Source organism: Mauremys mutica, chromosome 1 (genome assembly GCF_020497125.1).
Source record: "Mauremys mutica isolate MM-2020 ecotype Southern chromosome 1, ASM2049712v1, whole genome shotgun sequence".
In the NCBI taxonomy this organism is placed as follows: domain Eukaryota; kingdom Metazoa; phylum Chordata; order Testudines; family Geoemydidae; genus Mauremys; species Mauremys mutica.
Window position 1 is genome coordinate 138,201,748 of NC_059072.1, and position 23,293 is coordinate 138,225,040.

Consider the following 23,293-nt stretch of genomic DNA (forward strand, 5'->3'; position numbering starts at 1 on the left):
TTGATCTAAACCCAGCTTTGTACCAGTGTAACTATTTCAGTTAGGAGGTGATAGTTTACCAAAATAATTGAATCAGTACAACCCCTAGTGTGGATGCAGTTCTACCCCCTTCCCATCTGGGAACAAGCTGTACTGGTATTAGCACTTTTATACTATCCTAACTACATCCACTCTGGGGGATTCGGAGCATTTTAACGCTACAGGTACAATTAAAGCAGGATGTTTGTGTGTAGACAGGGCTGAAGATTGTCTTTTTCTGGCTGACATCTACAGCTGGACTTTATTGCAGTAAAACACAACTTCATTCTCCCTTTCAGGTTACCAGACACAGCTGAAGTACAAACACCAGGATGGCTCCTACAGCACATTTGGGCCACGTTATGGGCAACCAGGGAACACCTGGTAAGATTTCAGTGCTGCTGAATTCTTTCCCTTCTCTTGTTATAACCTGGAGCTTGCCCATTGTTAATAGGTGCTGATCATGAAGGGGCGGAGGAGAGGGGAAGAGCTCTAGAGCTGATGATGTGGGATAAGGCAACTATGACAGGTGGTAGGGAAGGGAGATCTCCTTTAGTTCGTATGCTAGAGGCCTGCAATTTTGGCTTAATAACCATTTACAGCCCCCTGATTCCCTGCTCAGCTCAGGTTAGAGCAGCCTGGGGGCTGTTCTAACTTTCTCCAGCTGGCCACAGTCCCCTGAGGACCATACATCAGCTAGGTGTGTCCAGAACACAGCACACTCCAGCCACTCACTCTCTGTACCAGGGGCTATGTGGAGGGTGGTGTAAAGGGGTCAGCCAAAGATTCCCCTGCTGGGTGACTTGCTGGTAGTTACAGCTCCTTTTGTGTTACCTGAGCAGGGTGCAGGGGTCAGAACAGGGCAGAGAATCCATCCCAAAGACCTGATTGTGGATACTTGTCCCTTCTGAAATTATGTATTCGATCCTCAACCAGAAAAGTTTAGCCACCAGTGCCCTCAGGATAATGAGGAAGCTGGTAAGAGGGTGGAGCCATCACAGCCCCTCAATGCTTAGTGCATGCCTTGCACTAAGGGTGAACAAACAGGTTCTGCAGGGAGTAGCAGTGGGCAGCTCTGTAGGGGTTGCTTTTCCCTCTGCCACTACTGACTCTATTGCCCCAGTGTGGTGCTAGGGGGTGCTGTGCTGCAGGGAGCAGGGTGGGTGGCTCAGTAAGGCGTATTGTCTCTCTGAGTGCTGACCCCAGTCTGATGCTAGGGGGTGCTGTGCTGCTGTTTTTATAAGAAGAAAATGCAGCGCCAGTATCCTGGCCATTCCTGGTCACTGAAGATTGTGAGGGCTGTTCTCCCAAGGGCTCTGGACAACCACCTTCTACCCCTAAACTGTGCCCTGGCTGTTTGAAACCAATGCAGGAAGCTGGCTCACTTCCTGTCCTAAAATGGGCAGTTTTGCTGTGCCCTGTCAGACGACTGCTGGGTCTTTCCCCCAGGCTCTGTTGCATGTCAGTAGGTGGCTGAGTGAGATAATGGTTCCCTGGCCCATGGTCACCAGCTCTCTGGCCCCTGCTGCTTCCATTCAGGCTGGCGATGCCCCAGGACCCCGTCCCCTCCAGTGAGCACAGGGCATGGGTGGGAGCTCTCACTGCTGCCCGCTCTCTGTCACAGGCTGACGGCCTTTGTCCTCAAGTCCTTTGCGCAGGCCCGCTCTCACATCTTCATCGAGGAGAAGCACATCCAGGACGCCCTGGCCTGGCTCGCTGGCAAGCAGAAGGACAACGGCTGCTTCCGCAGCTCGGGGACGCTCCTGAACAATGCCATAAAGGTGACGTATCCGCCCAGACAGCTTCCCATGGGCCTCATGGGACTCATACAGGACTCCAGTGACATCGAGAAGCCTGCAACTGCACATGGGAACAGCTCAGCCACTGCAGCACATGGGTCTGGGGCAGGGGGCTTGGAAATGGGGCAGATGGGATCTACCAAGGGAGGCAAGAGCAGGGGAGAACCATACTGTACATGGAGCGACCGTGGGTAGCGGAAAGAAGAGGGGCAGGTACATGGAAGCTACCACAGTGTGGGAAGAACAGGGATGTAGAACTCCCCTGGGAGGAGGAGCCAGTGGGTGGGGTTTCAGGGTTAATGTCTCTCTCTGTGATTCCCTGCAGGGTGGGGTGGACGATGAGGTCACACTCTCTGCCTACATCACCATCGCGCTGCTGGAGATTCCTCTGCCCATCACTGTACGTACCGGTAACCCCTCAAGCCACAGACAGAGCTGGGGACCCCCAAGTCACAGCCTCCCATCCCGAGAGAGAAGCCTTTAAAAAAGGGGGAAATCGAGTCAGAAAAGACTTTAAATGGAGGTCCAAATCTGGAACTGGAATTTCCCTGCAGCTTCCCTTCCAGTCCAGGATGCTGGTTCTGTCTCATCTCTTATCCTTTTATATGATCTTTATTTAAAAACTTTTCAGGTGGTGTTTGCTTGATCCTCTCTTACACGCCTACAGCTTAGAGTTTTACAGATATTTAACACTTAACCCCTTGGCAGTTGGCACTAGCCAAATGGATCCCCATCAAGGGCTGATTTCTGTTCTCCTTCAGTTAGGTCTGCTCCACATCCAGAAATCGCACTGGTAAAAGTTTTATCATCAGGGAGCAATGGCAAAAAGACTATATCGGTGCAGTGAGTTCACACTGGGCCACTTGTGCCAGCGCATTGTGTTCATCTAGTATCAGGCCAGATTGGCAACAGTGTGGTGCATTGTGGGTAGGCATCCCAGTGTCCTCTGTGCCGCTTTCAGCGGCATTGCTTTGTGTGGAAATCTTGCTGCGTAGCTTTCGCTGTGCTTGTGGGAAATGTTCACTCAGAGCACGTGGGAAAAGGTAGCAAGTAGCAGGAACAGCTGTGGCTGTGGAGAATGTGCTGACTGTGTAAAAGCCAGGCGGGCTTCCCATCATTGGGACACTTGGTTCAAAAGTGCTACCAGACAGTCTCTGTTAAAGGGAATGTTGCACTATGGGACTGCAGTGGAAGGACCATTTACACTGGTACTTCCAGTGAGCATGCACCTTCCCACTGTGCTGATATAACTCCACTGACATGGGGCTAATGCTGCTCCAGAAAAGGGAGTCAGTATGCCCCCAAAAGTGGAGGATTTTTCTTGGTAGAGAAGTTGAGTGTGAACGTGTGCCAGGCTGTGCCCAGAAAAGGTGAGTTCTGTAACTTGAGGCTAGACCAGGCTTTAGATGTGTGGTGCTACTGGCTGTGGTCAGACAAGGCAAGTGGATGTGGCCCAACATGGCCTGCTTGTTAACATTGTCCTGATGAAGTAGCAGCCAGTTCCCATCCACTGTCATTAGACTAACCTCATCCCCTGTATTTAACTGAGGAAACTTGATGTCCTGATTAAGCCCTTCTCAGTTAGCAGGAGTATAAACCCCAAGGCATTTTGTTTTCAGGCTTTTCTGTCTCAATACCAGCTGAGCTCATTCCCTCCAGCTTCCCAGAAAGAACCTCTCTCTTAGCAGACACCAAGGGCTAGGAAGGTTCAGATCAAAACAGTCTGAAAAAGTTTCAAGCCACTGAAAATGGGACTGTCTGCTGGACTTTCCATTTTCAGCCATTGACGAAAACAGATGAACTGCCCTGCTGTGTATGCACCTGTGCACATTGGTATCCCTTGGAATGTCCTTACGGGAAATGTCTGATTCCAAACTTTGCTTCTCAAATGTTCCTAAGTGAGGACCGACCACAGGACAAATTTAAAGGGCCAGGTTCCCCAATACGCCATCGCCATTCACCAAATGTGAAGGGCCGGACTCACTGGTTCGCTCTGGATGCTTAGTGCCAGCCTACTGATGCAACGCAGCTGTAAACCAGCCACTGCACATTGCTGGAGTGGTGAAAGCGAGAGAGTGTCCCGGGGAATCTGGCTCTGAAAGATCAGCTATTGTTTAGAGTTACCCGTATGTCAGAAAATCCGGAAAAAAATACTTCATAAAATGGAAAAAGTGCATATTGTTTCCTGCCTGTTGAGCTCACAGACTGAATTCACCTCCATGGTGACCTCTCCTCCCCCTCTCAGCCCATGTCTCTCTCTCCACACAGCATTCTGTGGTCCGTAATGCTCTGTTCTGTCTGGAGACGGCAGCAGAGCAGGGAGGAAACCACGTGTACACCAGGGCGCTACTGGCCTACGCCTTCGCCCTGGCGGGGAAGGAGGAGAAGCGCAGGGCACAGCTGGACTCGCTTGACAAGGAAGCTGTGAAAGAGGGTGAGAGTTCTCGATGGGCCCTTCTCCTGCATCCCATCCCCCGGCCCTACCTCCCCAACTCATAAGGTGACCGTGTATTGAGAATCATATACAGGTGCTCAGAGGGGAAACCACAGCAGAGGAATGTTACGAGGGGCCGGCACCAGGCGGGAGAACATTATTTGACATGAAGAAACCAGATTGAGAGAGAGGCAGCCCAGGCAGATTTCTGACTTGGGCTGTTGTATCCCTGTTGTATCCCTGCCCTTTTAAGGACTCCTTGTTCTTTTAAACTGGGTCATTGATTGCAACCTTCAGTATCCAACCTACCTATTAGGTAAATTGCCAACTTTCCCTTTGCATTTGTCTCTCTTGCATTTGCCCTTTCCCTTGTCCCTGCCTTCCCTCCATTTGCCTCCTTGCTCTACTCTGGAGCTTGTTAGCTTTTCCTCTGTTTGTTTCAGTCCGTTTCCCCCTTTTCTATACTGTGAAATAACTGGTTTCTCCTTTCTTTTCCTCCTGCTCTCTTCCTCCTTCCCCCAAGTCTCCAAATCTCTCTCCTCCCTCCTGCCTCCCACACCAAAAGCTCTCACATACTCCCTACTTCCCAGCCCACAAAATCACAGGCATATTGTCCTGCTGCCTTGCACCCCACAAATCTCTCTCTCCCCACACACACACTGCAGCCTGCCCCAGGCACAAGCTAATGCACAAGCACATGCAAGGTTTCCCCAGGATCCACTCACACACACAGGCTCCTTCTCCCCCACCCGAAAGCCATTCACACACACACACACACACACACACACACACACACACACACACACACACACACACACACACACACACACACACACACACACACACACACACACACAGGCTGCCCCCAACCCTAGTGAACATGGGACTTGTTATGCAGGGTCCCAGCATGTGCAAACACCAGGTTCCCTTCCCATCACATCAGACACCTGGGTTCTCTGTCCCCTGCCCCAGCCCCACACTCATAGGCCTCATGCAGGTGAGGAAACTCACTGTGTTAGAAAATGCATTAGTTGACATACTGCTAAAGACAACTCAGCACCTTGTCATAGAATCTCAGGGTTGGAAGGGACCTCAGGAGGTCATCTAGTCCAACCCCCTGCTCAAAGCAGGACCAATTCCCAACTAAATCATCCCAGCCGGGGCTTTGTCAAGCCTGACCTTAAAAACCTCTAAGGAAGGAGATTCCACCACCTCCCTAGGTAACCCATTCCAGTGCTTCACCACCCTACTAGTGAAAAAGTTTTTCCTAATATCCAACCTAAACCTCCCCCACTGCAACTTGAGACCATTACTCCTTGTTCTGTCATCAGGTACCACTGAGAACAGTCTAGATCCATCCTCTTTGGAACCCCCTTTCAGGTAGTTGAAAGCAGCTATCAAATCCCCCCTCATTCTTCTCTTCTGCAGACTAAACAATCCCAGTTCCCTCAGCCTCTCCTCATAAGTCATGTGCTCCAGCCCCCTAATCATTTTTGTTGCCCTCCACTGGACTCTTTCCAATTTTTCCACATCCTTCTTGTAGTGTGGGGCCCAAAACTGGCCACAGTACTCCAAATGAGGCCTCACCAATATCGAATAGAGGGGAATGATCACGTCCCTCGATCTGCTGGCAGATCTAGACAGACTCAGGTTGGGTGAAAAACGGCAGCTGGTTGTGGCCAACCAATCACATTAGCTGCCTGTGGCTCCCCTGAGGGCACCCCATAGCCTAAGTTTACAAACAGCAAATTAATTTGTAAGCCCAACCATCCCTGTCTATTCTAGGTGCTGAGTCATATTTACCAGCGTGCTGCTTAATGCATTTTCTCTTCTAACACGGAGCATTTCCCCAGGGTAGATGGACCTTCAGGCCTTGTCTACACACAAAAGTCATTCTGCTGTATCTGTACTAGTATAATTAAAGTGGTGCAACTCCCGCAGTGTGGACGCAGTTATAGCAGTATGAAGGTGTTCATACCAATAGAACTGTTCCCGTACAGCCCTACTGGTACAAGGCACCTTTATGCTAGTATGACCATGCCCAGACTACAGGTACCAGTAGAAAAGTCACAGCCCTAACCAAAATAGTTGTAGTGGCACAAAATCTGTGTGTTGGCCAGGTCTTACAGGCGTCTTCTCTCCTTTCCACCCTCCTTGAGTGTCTCTCTCCTCCCTCCCATCCATGTGTGCAGATTCTCCCCCTCCCTTTCCTGCCCTCCTCCCTAGGATCTCTCACCCAAGATTTTTCTTTCCTTCTCCCCTGGTTTCTTCTTCCCTCTCCCCACTTCTTTGGGTCCAGGCCGTCTCTACCCTCCTCTCCCCCTTTGCCTCAGGAGGATTCCTGTCCCCACACTCCCCAGGAGTGTCACCCATTTTGAGGAGGGAGCCTGTTGCAGGGGGAGGAAGCATCTCAGTGGCATCTAGCTTCCTGCTCCCCCCGCCCCCAGGCTCTGGTGGCTACAGCAGCCCAGGAGTGGGCCAGTACCGAGAGCAGCTCAGGGGGCAGCAGGTGAGGCAGAGGATGGTTTGGTCCAAGGGGCATTACATGGAGAGAAGCATCAGGGGGGCACATTTTAGGACTCTGGGAGATGCCTTACAGCTCCCCAGACATAGGGGTCATCACCAGGGAGGAGAGAGTTGGGGCCTGGGTCCCCTTTCCCGAGGGCAAGTTCCTGTGGGAACAGTTTGATGGTGGCTCTTTTTTAAGGTGCTGAAATATTAATGTAGAGACAAAGGGAACTTTTTAAAAATGTGAGCTGGGGCCAGAGCTGCCGGTGCCTGACTTTGCAGCGACACAGGTGTATCTGGGGGGTCCCCCACACATCTCAGTGCTGTGACTGAGCATATCCTGAAACCCTGACCAAATGGTACCATTCGCACTGAGCAATAGCACAGTTCTGCTCATATCTTAGCTGGCTCCACTCCATTCCTCGCTCCAAGCACTGCTCCTCACTCTGGATACTCGTTCCATGGGAGCGATGGCCCCTGGTCAGCACAGAGTGACGTCTGCTCCCTACAGCAAGAGACAAATGAAGAGGAGAAGCCTGATCTTTGGACTGATAAAATGAAAAAACAGATCATTCCAGGGGGCCCCAAATTAAGGTCCTGGTGTCCCAGGAAATCCCAGGAAGAACTGGGCCTGTGCTGGTAAGAGAAGGACTTATGGGCTGTTCACCCTGCTGCAGTGGGGTGCAACCGTCACTGCTGTAACCCTTGGGCCTTGAGCGCCTGGGGCCACTTAGCGACCTCACCCTTTTTGGATCAAAGAGCCCAATAAAGGCTGCTACTGTCCATTCCTGGGATGTCCCTTCATAAGATAAAGGGGACGTAGGCACAGAGGTGGCAGCCTGATTAGTCACTGAGTGTTTGTACCAGAAGGTTTGTATAAATCCACTAGACCAGCAAGTGAGGGACTATTTAATCCTTTCACGTCTCATGTCAATATGCCAGACGAGCATGGGGGGGCTCTGTTCTCCCACCCGCAGCAGCAGCAGGTCAACAACCCCCTTAGAAATGGCATGTACTAAGCATCTGTATTTCCTTCTCTCCTGCCCTCCTGCTCCCTTCTCCTGCTGCAGATGGCTCCATTCACTGGCAGAGGCCCGGGAAGGAGCCAAAAGCCGAGCTCCCATTCTACCACCCCCGTGCGCCTTCTGCCGAAGTGGAGATGACGTCCTACGTGCTCCTCGCTCACCTCACCACGCAGCCGGCACCATCCCAAGACGACCTGTCATTAGCAACTCAAATTGCAAAGTGGATCAGCAAGCAGCAGAATCCCAATGGGGGCTTCTCCTCCACCCAGGTGAACTGTTCCGATCCCCAGCCTCAGACACCCAGGGCAGGAGGGAGAGGCAGACAGGAGAGGGCAGGAGACAGACAAACAACCTGGGGGAGGAGAAGACTGACCTGGGGGGAGGGAAGGGGTGGCAGTCCCTTGGCTGTATAGTTTAGTTTAGATCAGGGGATAGTCACAGCATGGAGTATGGCTGCATCAGATACCCACAGACCCAGAGGGACTAATGAGTTAGGAGACTGGACAAGTGATGCTGCTGTGTATGGAGGACAGAAGAGTTGCCCTGAGCACTCACAAGGTAGTGCAGTGCCATCCCCAGCTCCCCCCAGCACTGACCCCATCCAGCCAGACCAATTCAGCTCAGGAGCAGAGGCCTCCCCAGAAAAGCAGCAGCAGCCAGTCACTGCCGGACATACCCAGAAAGAGGTGGGGGGGCACCATCCTGAGTGACAACCAAACAGGAGGTGCCACCTCCCCCTTTGAGCGGGTGCAGACCATGCTGGTGCTTGGAGGCTGGGACCTCAGGGAGTCTCTAGACAGGACCAGTCATTGGGGCCCATGCTCCACCATTACCCTGGTTGGCTTGATACCCAAAGGGCTGAAAGACTTTCTCATACTCCATTACTGATCCTCCTGGGTGCCTCACCAGGGTCCTCTCTGAGCTACAAGCAGCTCCCATTTCACCTGGTCCTGAACTGTCCCTTTGGGTTGGTCCTTCAGGGAAGGGTGGTGGCATCTTCCCTCAGATGCCTGTGGTGGAGTGTCAGAGATACCAAGGCCTAGGTTCCCTAAAGTACTTAGACACTTGGCTGCTTTCAGTGGGAGAAAGGTGCTTAAATACCTTTGAGGATCTGGGCCCAAGGGAATAGAGTGAATGGCTTGTGGGAGTGGAAATGGGAAAATCGGGGCACTGCAGTGTAGGAAGAGCCAGTGGAGTGGGGGCTCTGGGCCCATACAAATGGCTCATTCATCCCCTTGGGCACCTGGGCTCATCTCTTGTTTGGCAGGACACAGTGGTGGGACTCCAGGCGCTGTCCCGATATGGAGTCTCCACCTATGCCCAGAGCGGAGGAGCATCTACAGTGACTCTGCAATCTACAGGGGACTTCCAGTCCCAATTCCAGGTGGATCACACAAACCGTCTGCTGCTCCAGCGTATAGCACTGCCAGAGGTGCCAGGGGACTACAGCATGGGGGTGACAGGAGAAGGATGTGTCTACGTGCAGGTGAGGGGCCCTGGGGCAGGTGGAGCGGGAGAGGCTGCTGCTGAGGGGAGTCTGTCTCATTCCCATTGGAGATGGGAAGATGGGGTGGACTGGGGAGAGAGGGAAGGAAAAGAGGAAGAGATGGGTGAGAGGAGGAGAAAATAGGAAAGAGGTGTGAGGAGGAGAGAGTTGACAGAGAGAGTTGGGGAACGGGGAGAGAGAGAGAAGAGATAAAGGAAAGAATGAAACTGAGCAGAGGGAAGGAAATTGAGGAGATGGACAGATGGAGACACACAGAGAACCATATATTCTCTTTCAGACCAGCCTGAGGTACAATGTGCTCCCCAAGCTGGGCGAGGCACCGTTTGCGCTGGAGGTGCACACAGTCCCTGAGAAATGTGACAGCGCCAAGGCTCAAAGGACCTTTAACATCGCCATAAACATCAGGTAACTCCCCCTCGCAGGGCTGGACCTTCCGGAGCAGCCCTAGGGCAGGGGACAAGTCATTTCAGTGGTGAGACGAGCCCCCAGAAAAGTTGATACAAATCAATATTTTTTCAAAAATTAAATCCCATGATATTTTCTTAATTGCAATTGTTCTTTTCAATGTCAATCTGAATTTGTATTTCTGTGTTGCTAGCTCTTTACTTTCTCCCGCTAAATTGTTAGAGTGATTGTTCTGGGCTTGTTTCCCTGAGGCTGAAAAAGAGAAATCAGCATCTTAGTAACACCCTGAGGGCTTGGCTACACTTGAGAGTTACAGCGCTGATGGTGGCTTTACAGCACTGTAACTTACTCCCCGTTCACACTGGCAAGGCACATACAGCGCTGTATCTCCCTGGCTACAGCGCTGCATATACTCCACCTCGACGAGAGGAATAAAGAGAAGAGCGCTGGGGTGCCAGTGTAAACAGTGATTAATCTTACTACGCTGTAACTGACCTCCAGAACCTTCCCATAATGCTTTTAAGTAAAGATAACACTCTTTGTTTTGTTGTGATGCCTCTGTTTGTTTTGTTGTGAACTCGGGGCTCCCGGAGCTGCTTATCTAAAAAACAAACACAGCTACTGTTTGCTCAAGCAGAGGCAGGCAGGGGGATCCCTTTGGAATGTCCACTACTAGTGTTTGCTTGAGGAGAAAAGCAGTGTGGCGGGCGGGGCGGGGTCTGTTTCGGAGCAGCTGCTTATCTGGTCTGTGAGGGAAAAAAACAAAGAGGGCTATTTGCATTTAGTGAATGAGAGAAGGGGGCAGGGGAAGGGGTCAGAACTTGCAAGGCAGGGAGCTGACTCAGTGTCAGCTCCAAAAATCCACTCTCTCTGTCTTCCCCACGCTCCCTGTCACACTCCACCCCACCTTCCTCTTTTGAAAAGCACGTTGCAGCCACTTGAACGCTGGGATAGCTACCCATAATGCACCACTCCCAACACCGCTGCAAATGCTGCAAATGTGGCCACACTGCAGCGCTGGTAGCTGTCAGCGTGGCCGCACTGCAGCGCTTTCCCTACACAGCTGTACGAAGACTGCTTTAACTCCCAGCACTGGACAGCTGCAAGTGTAGCCAAACCCTTACTGTGAGAGCAACACAAACTAAGGGCTTGGCTACACTTACAAATTTGCAGCGCTGCAGCAGGGTGTGAAAACACACCCTCTCCAGCACTGCAAATTGCGGCGCTGCAAAGCGCCAGTGTGGTCAAAGCCCCAGCGCTGGGAGCGCGGCTCCCAGCGCTGTCCGTTATTCCCCACAGGGAGGTGGAGTACGGACAGCGCTGGGAGAGCTCTCTCCCAGCGCTGGCGCTTTGACTACACTTAGCGCTTCAAAGCGCTGCCGCGGCAGCGCTTTGAAGTGCTAAGTGTAGCCACAGCCTCAGACATAAAACTGCCCGGACAGTAGCCTGCAACCACCACCACCCTCCCACAGAGCGAACTACCCCAGTCGCAGGAGCTGAGTGCTTTGACCCGGCCGTTCTCCTTCACCAGGATTTACAGGCCGAGTTCAGTCAGACTTATACTCCTAAATCATTTCAGTGCTTTTACAATACCCACCCTTAGATGCCAAAATATGAGCTTTGGAGCCTAAGGACAAGTCTACACTTAAAACACTGCTGTAGCACTTAAATGAAGTCACTCTACACCGACAGCAGAGAGCTCTCCCATCGGCGTAGTTATTCCACCTCCCCGAGAGGCACTAGCTATGTTGACAGGTGAAGCTTTCTCACCAACCTAGCTTTGTCTACATGGTGGGGTTAGATCCATATAACTACATCACTTGGGTTGTGATTTTTCACACCCTAGAGTGACATAGGTATAGGTCTGTAGTGTAGACCAGACCTAACTTTAAGCTCCTATTTTTTAAAGTGAGTATCAAAAATCTCACAATGACTTAGCTAGTGTATTGAAATAACTTCCTAGTGCTAACACGGAACCAGTTTGGATCTGAAGTGACAGAGATTTTATGCCACTAAGGGAGAATTTTTTACAAAAAATACAGTTTATATATCCTAGTTTCAGGGCTCCTAAGAAGGTAAGAGGCATCCTCTTATTCCTGTTCTTTCAGTTTGCTTGCTGCTTCCATTAGTATCCAGTACATGGCATTTGTGTATTACAAATTTCTTCAATTCTTTTCTTATTGGAGGCCGTTTAAGTTTGATTCATTTCAAGGACTGTATTTCATTTTTAGCCCCTACTATCAATTAGGATCCCCGCTTTTAAGCAATTTCTGTCACTTTCTCAGGTTATACTCTGGTTTATATCTTCTAACATTTCTTCTTCCTTGTGCCAGACAATTCCTATTACTGTTAGACCACAGCAATTATTTACAGTGAAAACCAACAAAATCCCTTATAAGCTTCTCAATTTGGAGGACATACTCCACACATTCTTGTATTGTACATAAGCATTTCCCATTATGTATTAGAACAAGAGATATTTTCCACGTATAGAATGTTGCAAGTTTGAATTTAATAATGATTCAAGATTGTCAAATAACAAGCTCAAATGAGATTATTTAACCAAAGATTAATACAGCTGTGTACAGAAAGAAGGTCCATCTTGCCCAATATCCTGTTTTCCAACACTGGCTGGTACCAATTGCTTCAGAGGGAATGAACAGAACAGGGCAATTATTGAATGATCCATCCCCTTTTGTCCAGGCCCAACTTCTGGCGGTCAGATTTAGGAACACCCAAGAGCATGAGGTTGCGTCACTGACCAGCTTGGCTAATAGCCACTGATGGACCTATCCTCCATGAACTTATCTAATTCTTTTTTGAACCCTGTTATATTTTTGGTCTTCTCAACATCACCTGGCAACGAGTTCCACAGGTTGACTGTGCATTGTTTGAAGAAGTACTTCCTTTTGTTTTTTTTAAGTTTGCTGCCCATTCAGTTCATTGGGTAACTCCTGGTTCTTTTGTTATGCGAAGGGCTAAATAACACATCCTTATTCACTTTCTCCACATCATTCATGATTTTATAGACCTCAGTCATATCCCCCCATTAGTCATCTCTTTTCTAAGCTGAACACTTCCAGTCTTTCTAATCTTTTCTCATATGGAAGCCGTTCCATACCCTTAATCATTTTTGTGGCCTTTCTCTGTATTTTTTCTAATATATCTTCTTTGAGATTGGGCAACCAGAACTGCATGCAGTATTTAAGATGTGGCATAAAATGTATTTATACAGTGGCATTATGTTTTCTGTCTTAATATCTATCCCATTCCTAACATTCTGTTAGCTTTTCTGAAGGCTGCTACACACTGAACAGATTTTTTTTCAGTGACTCCAAGGTCTTTTTCTTGAGTGGTAACTGTTAATTTAGACTCCATCATTTTATATGTTAGTTGGGATTATGTCTCCCAATGTGCATTACTTTGCATTTATCAACACTGAATTTCCATCTGCCATTTTTTTGCCTAGTCACCCAGTTTTGTAACTCTTTGCAGTCAGCCTTGGACTTAATACCCTGAATAATTTTGTATTACCTGAAAAGCTTGCCACCTCACTGTTTACCCCTTTTTCCAAATCATTTGTGAATATATTGAACAGCACAGGTCCCAGGACAAATCCCTGTGGGACACTGCTATTTACCTCTCTCCATTCTGAAAACTGACCATTTATTCCTGCCCTTTGTTTCCTGTCCTTTAACCAGTTACTGATCCATGAGCGAGCCTCACTCTTATCCCATGACACCTTACGTTGCTTAAGAGCTTTTGGTGAGGGACCTTGTCAAAGGCTTTCTGAAAATCCAAGGACACTATATCCACTGAATCACCCTTGTCCATGTGCTTGTTGACCCCCCCCTCAAAGAATTCTAATGGATCGGTGAGGCATGATTTCCCTTTACAAAAGCCATGTTGACTTTTCCCCAACAAATCATGTTAATCTGTTTTTGATAAATCTGTTCTTTACTATAGTTTCAACCAATTTACCTGATACTGAAATTAATTTTACCAGCCTATAATTGCCAGGATCGCCAATGGAGCCTTTTTTAAAAATTGGCATTACTTTAGCTATCCGCCACTCATCTGGTACAGAGGCTGATTTAAGCAATAGGTTACGTACCACAGTTAGTAGTTCTGCAATTTCCTATTTGAGTTCCTTCAGAACTCTTCAGTGAATACCATCTGGTCCTGGCGATTATTTACTGCTTAATCTATCTATTTATTCCAAAACCTCCTCCATTAAATTCTCAGAATGAGACAGTTCCTCAGATTTGTCACCCAAGAAGAATGGCCCAAGTGTAAGAATCTCCCTCACATCCTCTGCAGTCAAGACCAAGGCAAATAATTCATTTAGCTTCTCCACAATGTCTTTTTCTTCCTTGAGTGCTCCTTTACCTTGATTGTCTGGTGGCCCCACTGATGTTTGTCAGGCTTCCTGCTTCTGATGTACTTTAAAAAATTGCTGTTAGTTTTTAAGTCTTTTTCTAGTTGCTCTTCAGATTCTTTTTTGGCCTCCCTAATTTTACTTTTACGCTTGATTTGCCATAGTTTGTTCTTTTCTATTTTCCTCTGTCGATTTGACTTCCAGTTTTTAAAAGATGTCCTTTTATTCTCTAACAACCTCTCTCACTCTGTTGTTTAGCCACAGTGGCACTTTTTTGGTCCTCTTACTTTTTTTTATTTGGGATATACATATAATTCAAGCCTCTGTTATAGTGTTATAAAAAAATTGCAGGCATTTCACTCTTGTGACTCACGGTCGCTATTCAAGTCAGGTGGTCGGTAGCATATTCCTACTGCTATACTCTTATTATTCAAACATGGAATTTATATCCACAGGGATTCTATGGTACAGTTTGTTTCATTAAAGATTTTTACTATATTTGACTGTTTTCTTTCACATATATTCCCTTCTTCTGTACCTTGTGGAATGCTAAGTGTTCATTCCCAAACTAACTTTCCAATCCTCTTTCCTTTTATACAATGTGAGATAAAGAAACTTCTTTTTGGAGGGAAAAGTACTTTCCCATAATTATTTTTGCCATATGTTCTGTTTTCCTAGTTACTGATGAAATTTCTTTTATGAGCCTCCATTTACCTGACTGATGAGTAAAAAGGAATCTCTAATCCAGTGATTATTACTAACAGCTGTAACAACTGAAAGTTCTTAATGAGTTAAAAACATGTTCAATGGGCCATTATTCCATCCATTATAGAACCCATCTGTAACAACAAATACCTCTTATCAATCACAGAACATAATTGGATCATAAGCATCCCTTATTAATTACCCAGCCTTGTTTATGATAACATACTTCTGTAGATAACTTTCAGTAGTTTTGAGGGGTTCCCTTCCCTGGCTGTCTGGGCTATATTAGTGAAATCGGGGTAAAAACCAGAGTAAACAATTGCACTCATTCCATCATCTTCCCTTCACCATTAGGTTAGTTTCCATATGTACATGGCAATAAATATATAGATACACAAAATGAAAAGGCTTTTGGTTAGTATATAAAACTATTACGAGAGTTTAACATACAAAAATCATAAAAGGTGAATATTTACTAGCAAGAACAATGTTCAGCTTCTAATTTGGGGTGAAAGATTATGGTTTGGATTTCTTGGGGAAATGGGCATTTCACCCAATTTGACCTTCAGTCTTACAGCCACACTTCTGGTTTGTTTAGCTTGCAGCTTCCTCACCCATCTCTTGATCCACTCAATGTGCAGTAGGCCACTTTGCATAGGAAAGCAGGGAATGACCCTTTCTTGATAACTTGGAGTTCTTTTTAGCTAGATTAGGAGGGAGAAAGAGGTTTTGTCCATACGCAAATAATGAGAGATTCTTTTCTAGGTGATTAACATTACTCTCATTAGCCATTTTAGTTTCTCTGCTTGGGGAGAGCAACTCCTGACCTTGGCTGAACTGTGGGTCCATAGACAAAGGGTCTCAACTGATGTGAACCATTTTATTCCTAAGAGCATCCTATTTTGGGATAAATAGAGGTGGGTAGCTTTTTTCATTTTTGAGGGCTGAAAGGAATCACTAGTTATTAATCATTCAAACCAGGCCTGTTCTATATATCCCCTACAGTTCCTACTAAACAGTTTGCAGAAACGGCACCTTCACTTCCAGTATTTTGTTTTTCTGTCTCAAAGTTCTGTCAAATTCAAATAGGATCCTCTAGCCATAGTGGCATTTAGAAACACGAGTCTTTATAACTTAGTTCATTACAAACTGCAGTCAAAATTAGCACCAATATTTACATTGGTTCTACAACCCCTCAACCCTATTTTAAATAAAAAATTTTAAAAAACCAAGTGATTTAAATCCTGATTTAAATTGTTCCCTCCTCCTCCTGCCACCAACGATGGGAGTAATTTAACTAAACCCCTTATTGGAAAGGATGCCGTCTTGTTTCAGGGACTTTCAACAGACTTCCACTGCTCCAAGGGCAGAACTGAGGGGCACTGGCAGAGCTGTGTGGGGAGCCCAGGACTGAGACAGCAGCAGCGCTGGGTTGCAGGGCAGGAATGGCAGGTATTGGCAGCTCAGGGAGCCAGGGACCAGAACTGGACTAGCAGGAGCCAGGCAGGGTGGGAGGTGCTGCAGGTCAGGATTGAGGTGCATCAGCTCTGTGCTGAGATGTATTAAACCTTGTTTCGTTTCCCGCTTGGTCTCCCAGTTACACAGGGAAACGCCCCGTCTCCAACATGGTCATCGTTGACGTTAAGATGCTGTCAGGATTCATCCCTGTGAAGTCATCAGTGAGGAAGGTAACGGTCCATTCTGTGTATGGGTCGCAGCCCCCCAGGGGTATCTGCCCCACAACCCAGTGGAGTCCAGTTCCCCACAACCCCAACCTCACCCAGTGGACATCTAGGGCCCCTTGATTCCAACCCCACTTCAGGGGTATCTGGCCCCCAGTCAGCGCCAACTCCTAACCCCTCATTTTACCGGTGCAACCGGGCCCCTCCTTAGTCCCTTGTCCATAGAATCATAGAATCATAGAATCATAGAATTCAAGATCAGAAGGTACCATTATGATCATCTAGTCTGACCTCCTGCAAGATGCAGGCCACATTAGCCGATCTACCCACTCTTTTAGCAAGCGACCCCTGCCCCATGCTTCGGAGGAAGGCGAAAAACCTCCAGGGACACTGCCAATCTGCCCTGGAGGAAAATTCCTTCCCGACCCCAAATATGGCGGTCAGCTGAACCCCGAGCATGCGGGCAAGACTCTCCAGCCATACCCTCTGAAAGAGGTTAAGAATATCATATCATTGACCCAATTTGACCCAATTAAGTACCAGTTTGGCACTTAATTGACCTATTGACTAAGCCCGTTATCCTATTATACCATCTCCTCCATAAACTTATCTAGCTTAATCTTAAAGTCATGGAGGTCCTTCGCCCCTACTGTTTCCCTCGGTAGGCTGTTCCAGTATTGCACTCCCCTGATGGTTAGAAACCTTCGTCTAATTTCAAGCCTAAATTTCCTGACTGACAATTTATATCCGTTTGTCCTCGTGTCTACATTAGCACTGAGCTGAAATAATTCCTCTCCTTCCCTGGTATTTATCCCTCTGATATATTTAAAGAGTGCAATCATATCTCCCCTTATCCTTCTTTTGGTTAAGGAAAACAAACCGAGCTCCTCAAGTCTCCTGTCATACGACAGGCCTTCCATTCCTCGGATCATTCTAGTGGCCCTTCTTTGTACCCGTTCCAGTTTTAACTCATCCTTCTTAAACATGGGAGACCAAAACTGCACACAATACTCCAAATGAGGTCTCACCAACGCCTTATATAACGGGACTAGCACTTCCTTATCCCTACTAGAAATACCCCGCCTAATGCAACCCAAGACCGCATTAGCTTTTTTAACGGCCACATCACATTGCCTACTCATAGTCATCCTACGATCAACCAGGACTCCCAGGTCCTTCTCCTCCTCCGTTACTTCCAACTGGTGCGTCCCTAGCTTATAACTAAAATTCTTGTTAGTCATCCCTAAATGCATAACCTTACACTTCTCACTATTGAATTTCATCCTGTTACTAATACTCCAGTTTACAAGGTCATCCAAATCTCCCTGGAGGATATCCCGATCCTTCTCCGAATTGGCAATACCTCCCAACTTGGTGTCGTCGTCCGCAAACTTTATCAGCCCACTCCTACTCTTGGTTCCCAGGTCAGCAATAAATAGATTGAATAAAATAGGACCCAAAACCGAACCTTGAGGAACTCCACTGGTAACCCCCCTCCAACCCGACAGTTCCCCTTTCAGTACTACCCTCTGCAGTCTCCCCTTTAACCAACTTCTTATCCACCTCTGGATTTTCATTTCGATCCCCATCTTTTCCAATTTAACCAATAATTCCTCATGCGGTACCGTATCAAACGCCTTACTGAAATCCAGATATATTAGATCCACCGCATTTCCCTTGTCTAAAAAATCTGTTACTTTCTCAAAGAAGGAGATCAGATTGGTTTGGCACGATCTACCTTTCGTAAATCCATGCTGTAATCTATCCCAGTTGTCATCGGCCTCCTGCTCCTTAACCACTCTCTCTTTCAAAATTTTTTCCATTACTTTGCATACTACAGATGTTAAACTAACAGGCCTGTAGTTACCCGGGTCACTTTTTTTCCCCTTCTTGAATATAGGAACTACATTAGCTAATCTCCAGTCCAACGGTACAATCCCCGAATTTAGAGATTTATTAAAAATCATCGCTAACGGACTAGCAATATCACTCGCCAATTCCCTTAATATTCTAGGATGAAGATTATCCGGGCCCCCCGATTTACTTCCGTTAAGCTGTTCAAGTTTGGCCTCCACCTCAGATACCGTAATGTCTACCCCCATATCTTCATTCCCATCGGTCCCTCTATCACTATTCCTTAGCCCTTCATTAACCTCAGTAAAGACCGTGGCAAAATATTCATTCAGATATTGTGCCATTCCAAGATTATCCCTAATCTCCACTCCGTTTAAAGTTTTAAGCGGTCCCACTTCTTCCTTCTTGGTTTTCTTCCTATTTATATGGCTAAAAAACCTTTTGCTATTGGTTTTAATCCCCTTCGCTAGGTCCATCTCCACCTGTCGCTTTGCCTTTCTCACTGCATCCCTACACCCTCTGACCTCAATAAGGTAGGTTTCTTTGCTGATCCCTCCCATTTTCCACTCCCGGTACGCTTTCTGTTTTTTCTTTATGACCCCTCTAAGACGCTTGGTCATCCAGCTCGGTCTAAAACTGCTACCTACGAGCCGTTTTCCCTTTCTCGGGATACATGCCTCTGACAACTCCTGCAACTTCAACCTGAAGTAACCCCAGGCGTCATCTACCTTTAGATTCCTAAATATGTTGGTCCAGTCCACTTCCCTAACTAGTCGTCTTAATTTAGTAAAGTTAGCCCTTTTGAAATCGTAAACCCTAGTCTCAGATGCAATATTGATTATCCTCTCATTAATTTTGAAACGAATTAGCTCGTGATCACTCGAGCCAAGGTTGTCCCCTACAACTATTTCCTCAACAAGGTCCTCATTACTCACCAAAATCAGATCTAAAATGGCATCCCCCCTCGTCGGTTCAGCAACCACTTGATGGAGGAATTCATCAGCTATCACGTCTAGGAAAAGCTGAGCCCTATTGTTATTACTAGCATTTGTTTCCCAATCTATATCTGGGAAGTTAAAGTCTCCCATGATCAAGCAGTTCCTATTAGTGTTTACCTCCTTAAAAACATTAAAGAGCTCTCTATCCGTCTCCAAGCTAGATCCTGGCGGTCTATAGCACACCCCAATCACTGTCCCGGGTGAGGCTCTGGTAGTTTTCTTCCCTAATGTGACCATTGCCCATACAGACTCCGTATTAACCATTGCATTGCTAGTTATTTCATTACATTTCACCTCATTATTGATATACAATGCTACTCCCCCACCTTTACCTTTGCATCGGTCTTTTCTAAACAGCACATACCCTTCCATACCTGTACTCCAGTCATGGCTATCGTTCCACCATGTTTCGGTTATTCCTACGATATCCGGTTTCAATTCTCGGACCAGGAGCTCCAGTTCCTCCATTTTATTACCTAAGCTTCTCGCATTGGTGAACAAACATCCTAATTTTTGCTGTTGGGCTCCTCTCACTCTTCTCACCCCGCTCGGTAGGGACACAGTACTACCAGTTCGACCTGTCGATCTAGTATCTGTCCCCCCCCTCTTCCTTACACCTAACCGTCCCCCTCTGGCTATATCTGTTGTTATCTTCTTGTTCTCACTCCCAATGTATAAATTTGGCGTGGAGTGCACCAGGGCCCCTCCCAACCGTCTCCCCCCAGTGTCTAGTTTAAAGCTCTTTTAATCAGATGAGCCAGCCTCCCTCCTAGAAGTCTACTTCCTTCCCTACTTAGGTGGAGCCCATCCCGTGAGAACAGTTGTCTGTCCCCAAAAGCCTCCCAGTGCCCATACATCCCAAAGCCCTCCTTGTAACACCACTCTCTCAGCCAACTATTAATCGTCAGGATTCTCTCACCCCTTTGGCGCCCTTCCCTAGGGACAGGTAGGATCCCACTGAAGATCACCTGAGCCTCAATTTCCTTAAGCGTCTTACCCAACCTGGCATAGTCTCCCTTGATCCTGTCTAGTGAGAATCTAGCAGTATCATTCGTTCCCACATGAAGGATGACCAAAGGGTTCTTACCTGCTCCTCTTAGGATCCTTTTCAACCTCAGGTCCACATCCCGTATTTTAGCGCCCGGTAGACAGCACACCCTTCTGTTCTCTGGATCGGCCCTGGTCACAGGCCTGTCCAACCGTCTCAGTATGGAGTCCCCAATCACGTAGACCTGCCTTTGCCTGGGGACAGTGCGGTCCTCTAACCTATCCCCCGTTCCCCCTGGTTGCAAGCTCCTTCCATTCCTATCTTCCCTTGTGGTTCCCCTTAAGCCATCCTGTAATCTCCCCTGACCCAAACTTGGTGTTGCCTCCATAGACTCCTCCCCTCTATCTATGGGACTGGCCGCTCGTCTCTTTTTCCTTGGCCTCCCACCATCAGCTACCATATTCTTTACCCCTTCCTCATTCTCCAAACCTTCAAATCTGTTCCTTAGCTCTATTTCCCCCTCACTGGCTCTCCTTTTCCTTGGCCTGCTTCTCACAGTCACATGCTTCCACCGCCCATCCTCCTCGTCTGGTGGTCCCCCCTCACTGGCCTTAGCCCCTGCTCCCACCTGTGCCCCTGGGCGTTCCCCTTCGGTTACTGCCTGCCATTGCTCCATCAGCTGCTCGAACCCCCTTCTATTCTCTATCAGGGTTTCTACCTGCAGCTCTAGGCCCTGGATCTTTTCCTCCAGCAGCTCTATTAGGCGACACTTCATACATACATAGTACTGCTCTGGGTCCCCTGCTAGAACCAGGTACATACCGCAGCTGCTGCATGCTCTCATCCTCGGTGTGTCCTCTGCTGCTTGGCTCATGGCTGCTGCTGTCCCGGCCTCGCTCGGTGCTTGTACCTAGGGTAACACAGGGGACACGGCGCGGCCCCCTTCCTCCTCCCCCTGCTAACTCCCACGCAAACTCCCCTGTTAGCAGCTCTGTTTGCTGCCTCCTGTGCCGCTGCCTGGCTGGGCGGCCGCTTTTATAGGCCCCTCCTAGCCTGGCTCCACCCCCTAATCAGGGCTCAGCCAATCCAGGCTCGGCTGCCCCCTTGTCCAGCATCAGGCCTCCCCTTGTCTCCTGTCTCTGTGACCCCATCTCTTCTTTCTAACCCTCCCCTGATTCCCCACGCCCTCCCCGTCCCATCCCATCCCCCTGAGCGCCCACTCAGTGACTCCCTGATAAATTGTTACACACAGGGGGAGCAGGCCCAGCTGGAGGCACCTCACAGTCTCCCCTGGAGGGGGCAGTGCTCCTGTAAGGGGAAGTCAGGCTGGGCTTGCGGGGTGCTTGGGAGAGAGAGTGATGAGCCCCCACCTCCCTGCATCCCTCTCTTCTCCCCCAGCTTTCACACCCCTCCACTGCAACTCCTGAGCCCACCCTGGGCCCTGCATCTCCTCAGGGAGACTCAGACACTGGGAGGTGTCCCTTGAGGGGCCCTGAGGTGTGATGGCATCAGACTAATGATGCCTGTGAGCAGCACAGGGGAGGCAGTGCCCAGAACCCCAACCCTGCCCACAGCCCCAGCCCTGCCCTCAGGGGATGGGTCAGACACTGCACTGATGCTGCACTTGATTGTGGCCTATCCCCACAGGTCTCAAACCGTGGTACTTCACATCTCAGTCCACCAGGTGGTTGGGGCCATACATAGATGGTGCACGAACCCCCCACATTCGAGGAGGCTAGTTCTGCCTCGCCCATTACACCCGAGGCCCCACCCCTGCCCTGCTCCTTCTGCGTGAGACCCCACCCCCATGCCCCCACACTCTCACCCACTGGGGCCAGAAGAGCCCTGAGCCCCCCACCGCAGACAGGGGAACCCCAGCTGCCTGGCCAAGCAGTCCCAATCCCTGGCTCTGGAGGAGCTCTGAGCTCTGCTGTGGCCCAGCCCCGGGGCCATGGCTCGGTGCATTAGGGGAGGTTTGGGGAGGCTTAGCCTCTCCCAGCCGCATTACGCACTGTCCCTGGGGCCATAGTGCAGATTTTGCCTCTTCCTTTAAAGCAGTAGCCAGAGGCACCGACTTTCTGGTTTCCCCGAGGGCGCTTGACCCCTGCTGGGCCCCAGGCCCTGCCCACAGTTGCCACCTTTCCCCGAGGACTGCCCCTGCCCTGCCTCTTCCCGCCCCGTTCCACCCCCTCCCCCGAGCACACCCTGCCCCCGCCCTGCCTCTTCCTGCCCCTGCTTCTCTCACTCCCCCCAGAGCCTCCTGCACACCACTGAGCAGCTGACCACCGGTGGGCGGGTGGTGCTGGGGGGGAAGGGGAGGAGCTGATCAGTGGGCCACCATTGGGTGCTGAGCAGCCACTATTTTTTTCCATGGGTTCTCCAGCCCCAGAGCACCCACAGAGTCAGTGCCTATGGCACCAGCAAAGAACCACAGAGCTATAGGCTAGAGCCCTGTGTGGGACTAATGTAGAGCTCTGCAGTGGGATTGGGATCCCGCAGGACCCGTTGCCATAACAGCGAGAGTGGGTGGGAGCAGGATTAAAAAATAGTCCCACACAGGACTCTACGGTAGGAATGGGAGGGACCACAAGAGGTCATCCTGTGAGGAAGTTTCAGCCGCCTGTGAGGAAGCAGGACCATGTAAACCTAGCTAATCCCTGATAGGTGTCTGTCTAACCTGTCCTTAAAAATGTCCAGTGATGGGAAATCACAGCCTCCCCTAGAAGCCTGTGCCAGAGCTTAATTACCATTACAGTTAGGTTAGATTTAGGAAACATTTTCTAACTCTCCCTTGCTGCAGATTAAGCCCATTACTACTTGTCTTACCTTCAGCGGACATGGAGAGCAATTGATCACCATCCTCTTTATAACAACCCTTTAAAGTATTCAAATATGTTATCAGGTCCTCCCTCCGCCTTCTTCTCTCAAGACTAGACATGCCCAGAGTTTTTACCTTTCCACATGTCTTCCATGACTTTTCAAAGATAATCGT

General features: G+C 48.8%; 1 protein-coding gene across 2 annotated transcripts in view; it reads left to right on the forward strand.

The window, feature by feature from the left end:
* LOC123355543 (alpha-2-macroglobulin-like) overlaps nt 1–23,293 on the forward strand; it is a 216,388-nt gene that overhangs the window by 34,777 nt on the left and 158,318 nt on the right. For both annotated transcript variants that reach the window (XM_044998143.1, XM_044998149.1), the window contains exons 25-32: nt 318–402; nt 1,643–1,799; nt 2,143–2,217; nt 4,086–4,251; nt 7,830–8,053; nt 9,052–9,270; nt 9,569–9,696; nt 16,377–16,467. In XM_044998143.1, coding sequence (XP_044854078.1) covers nt 318–402; nt 1,643–1,799; nt 2,143–2,217; nt 4,086–4,251; nt 7,830–8,053; nt 9,052–9,270; nt 9,569–9,696; nt 16,377–16,467 — 1,145 coding nt within the window. The remainder of the gene's footprint in view (nt 1–317; nt 403–1,642; nt 1,800–2,142; nt 2,218–4,085; nt 4,252–7,829; nt 8,054–9,051; nt 9,271–9,568; nt 9,697–16,376; nt 16,468–23,293) is intronic.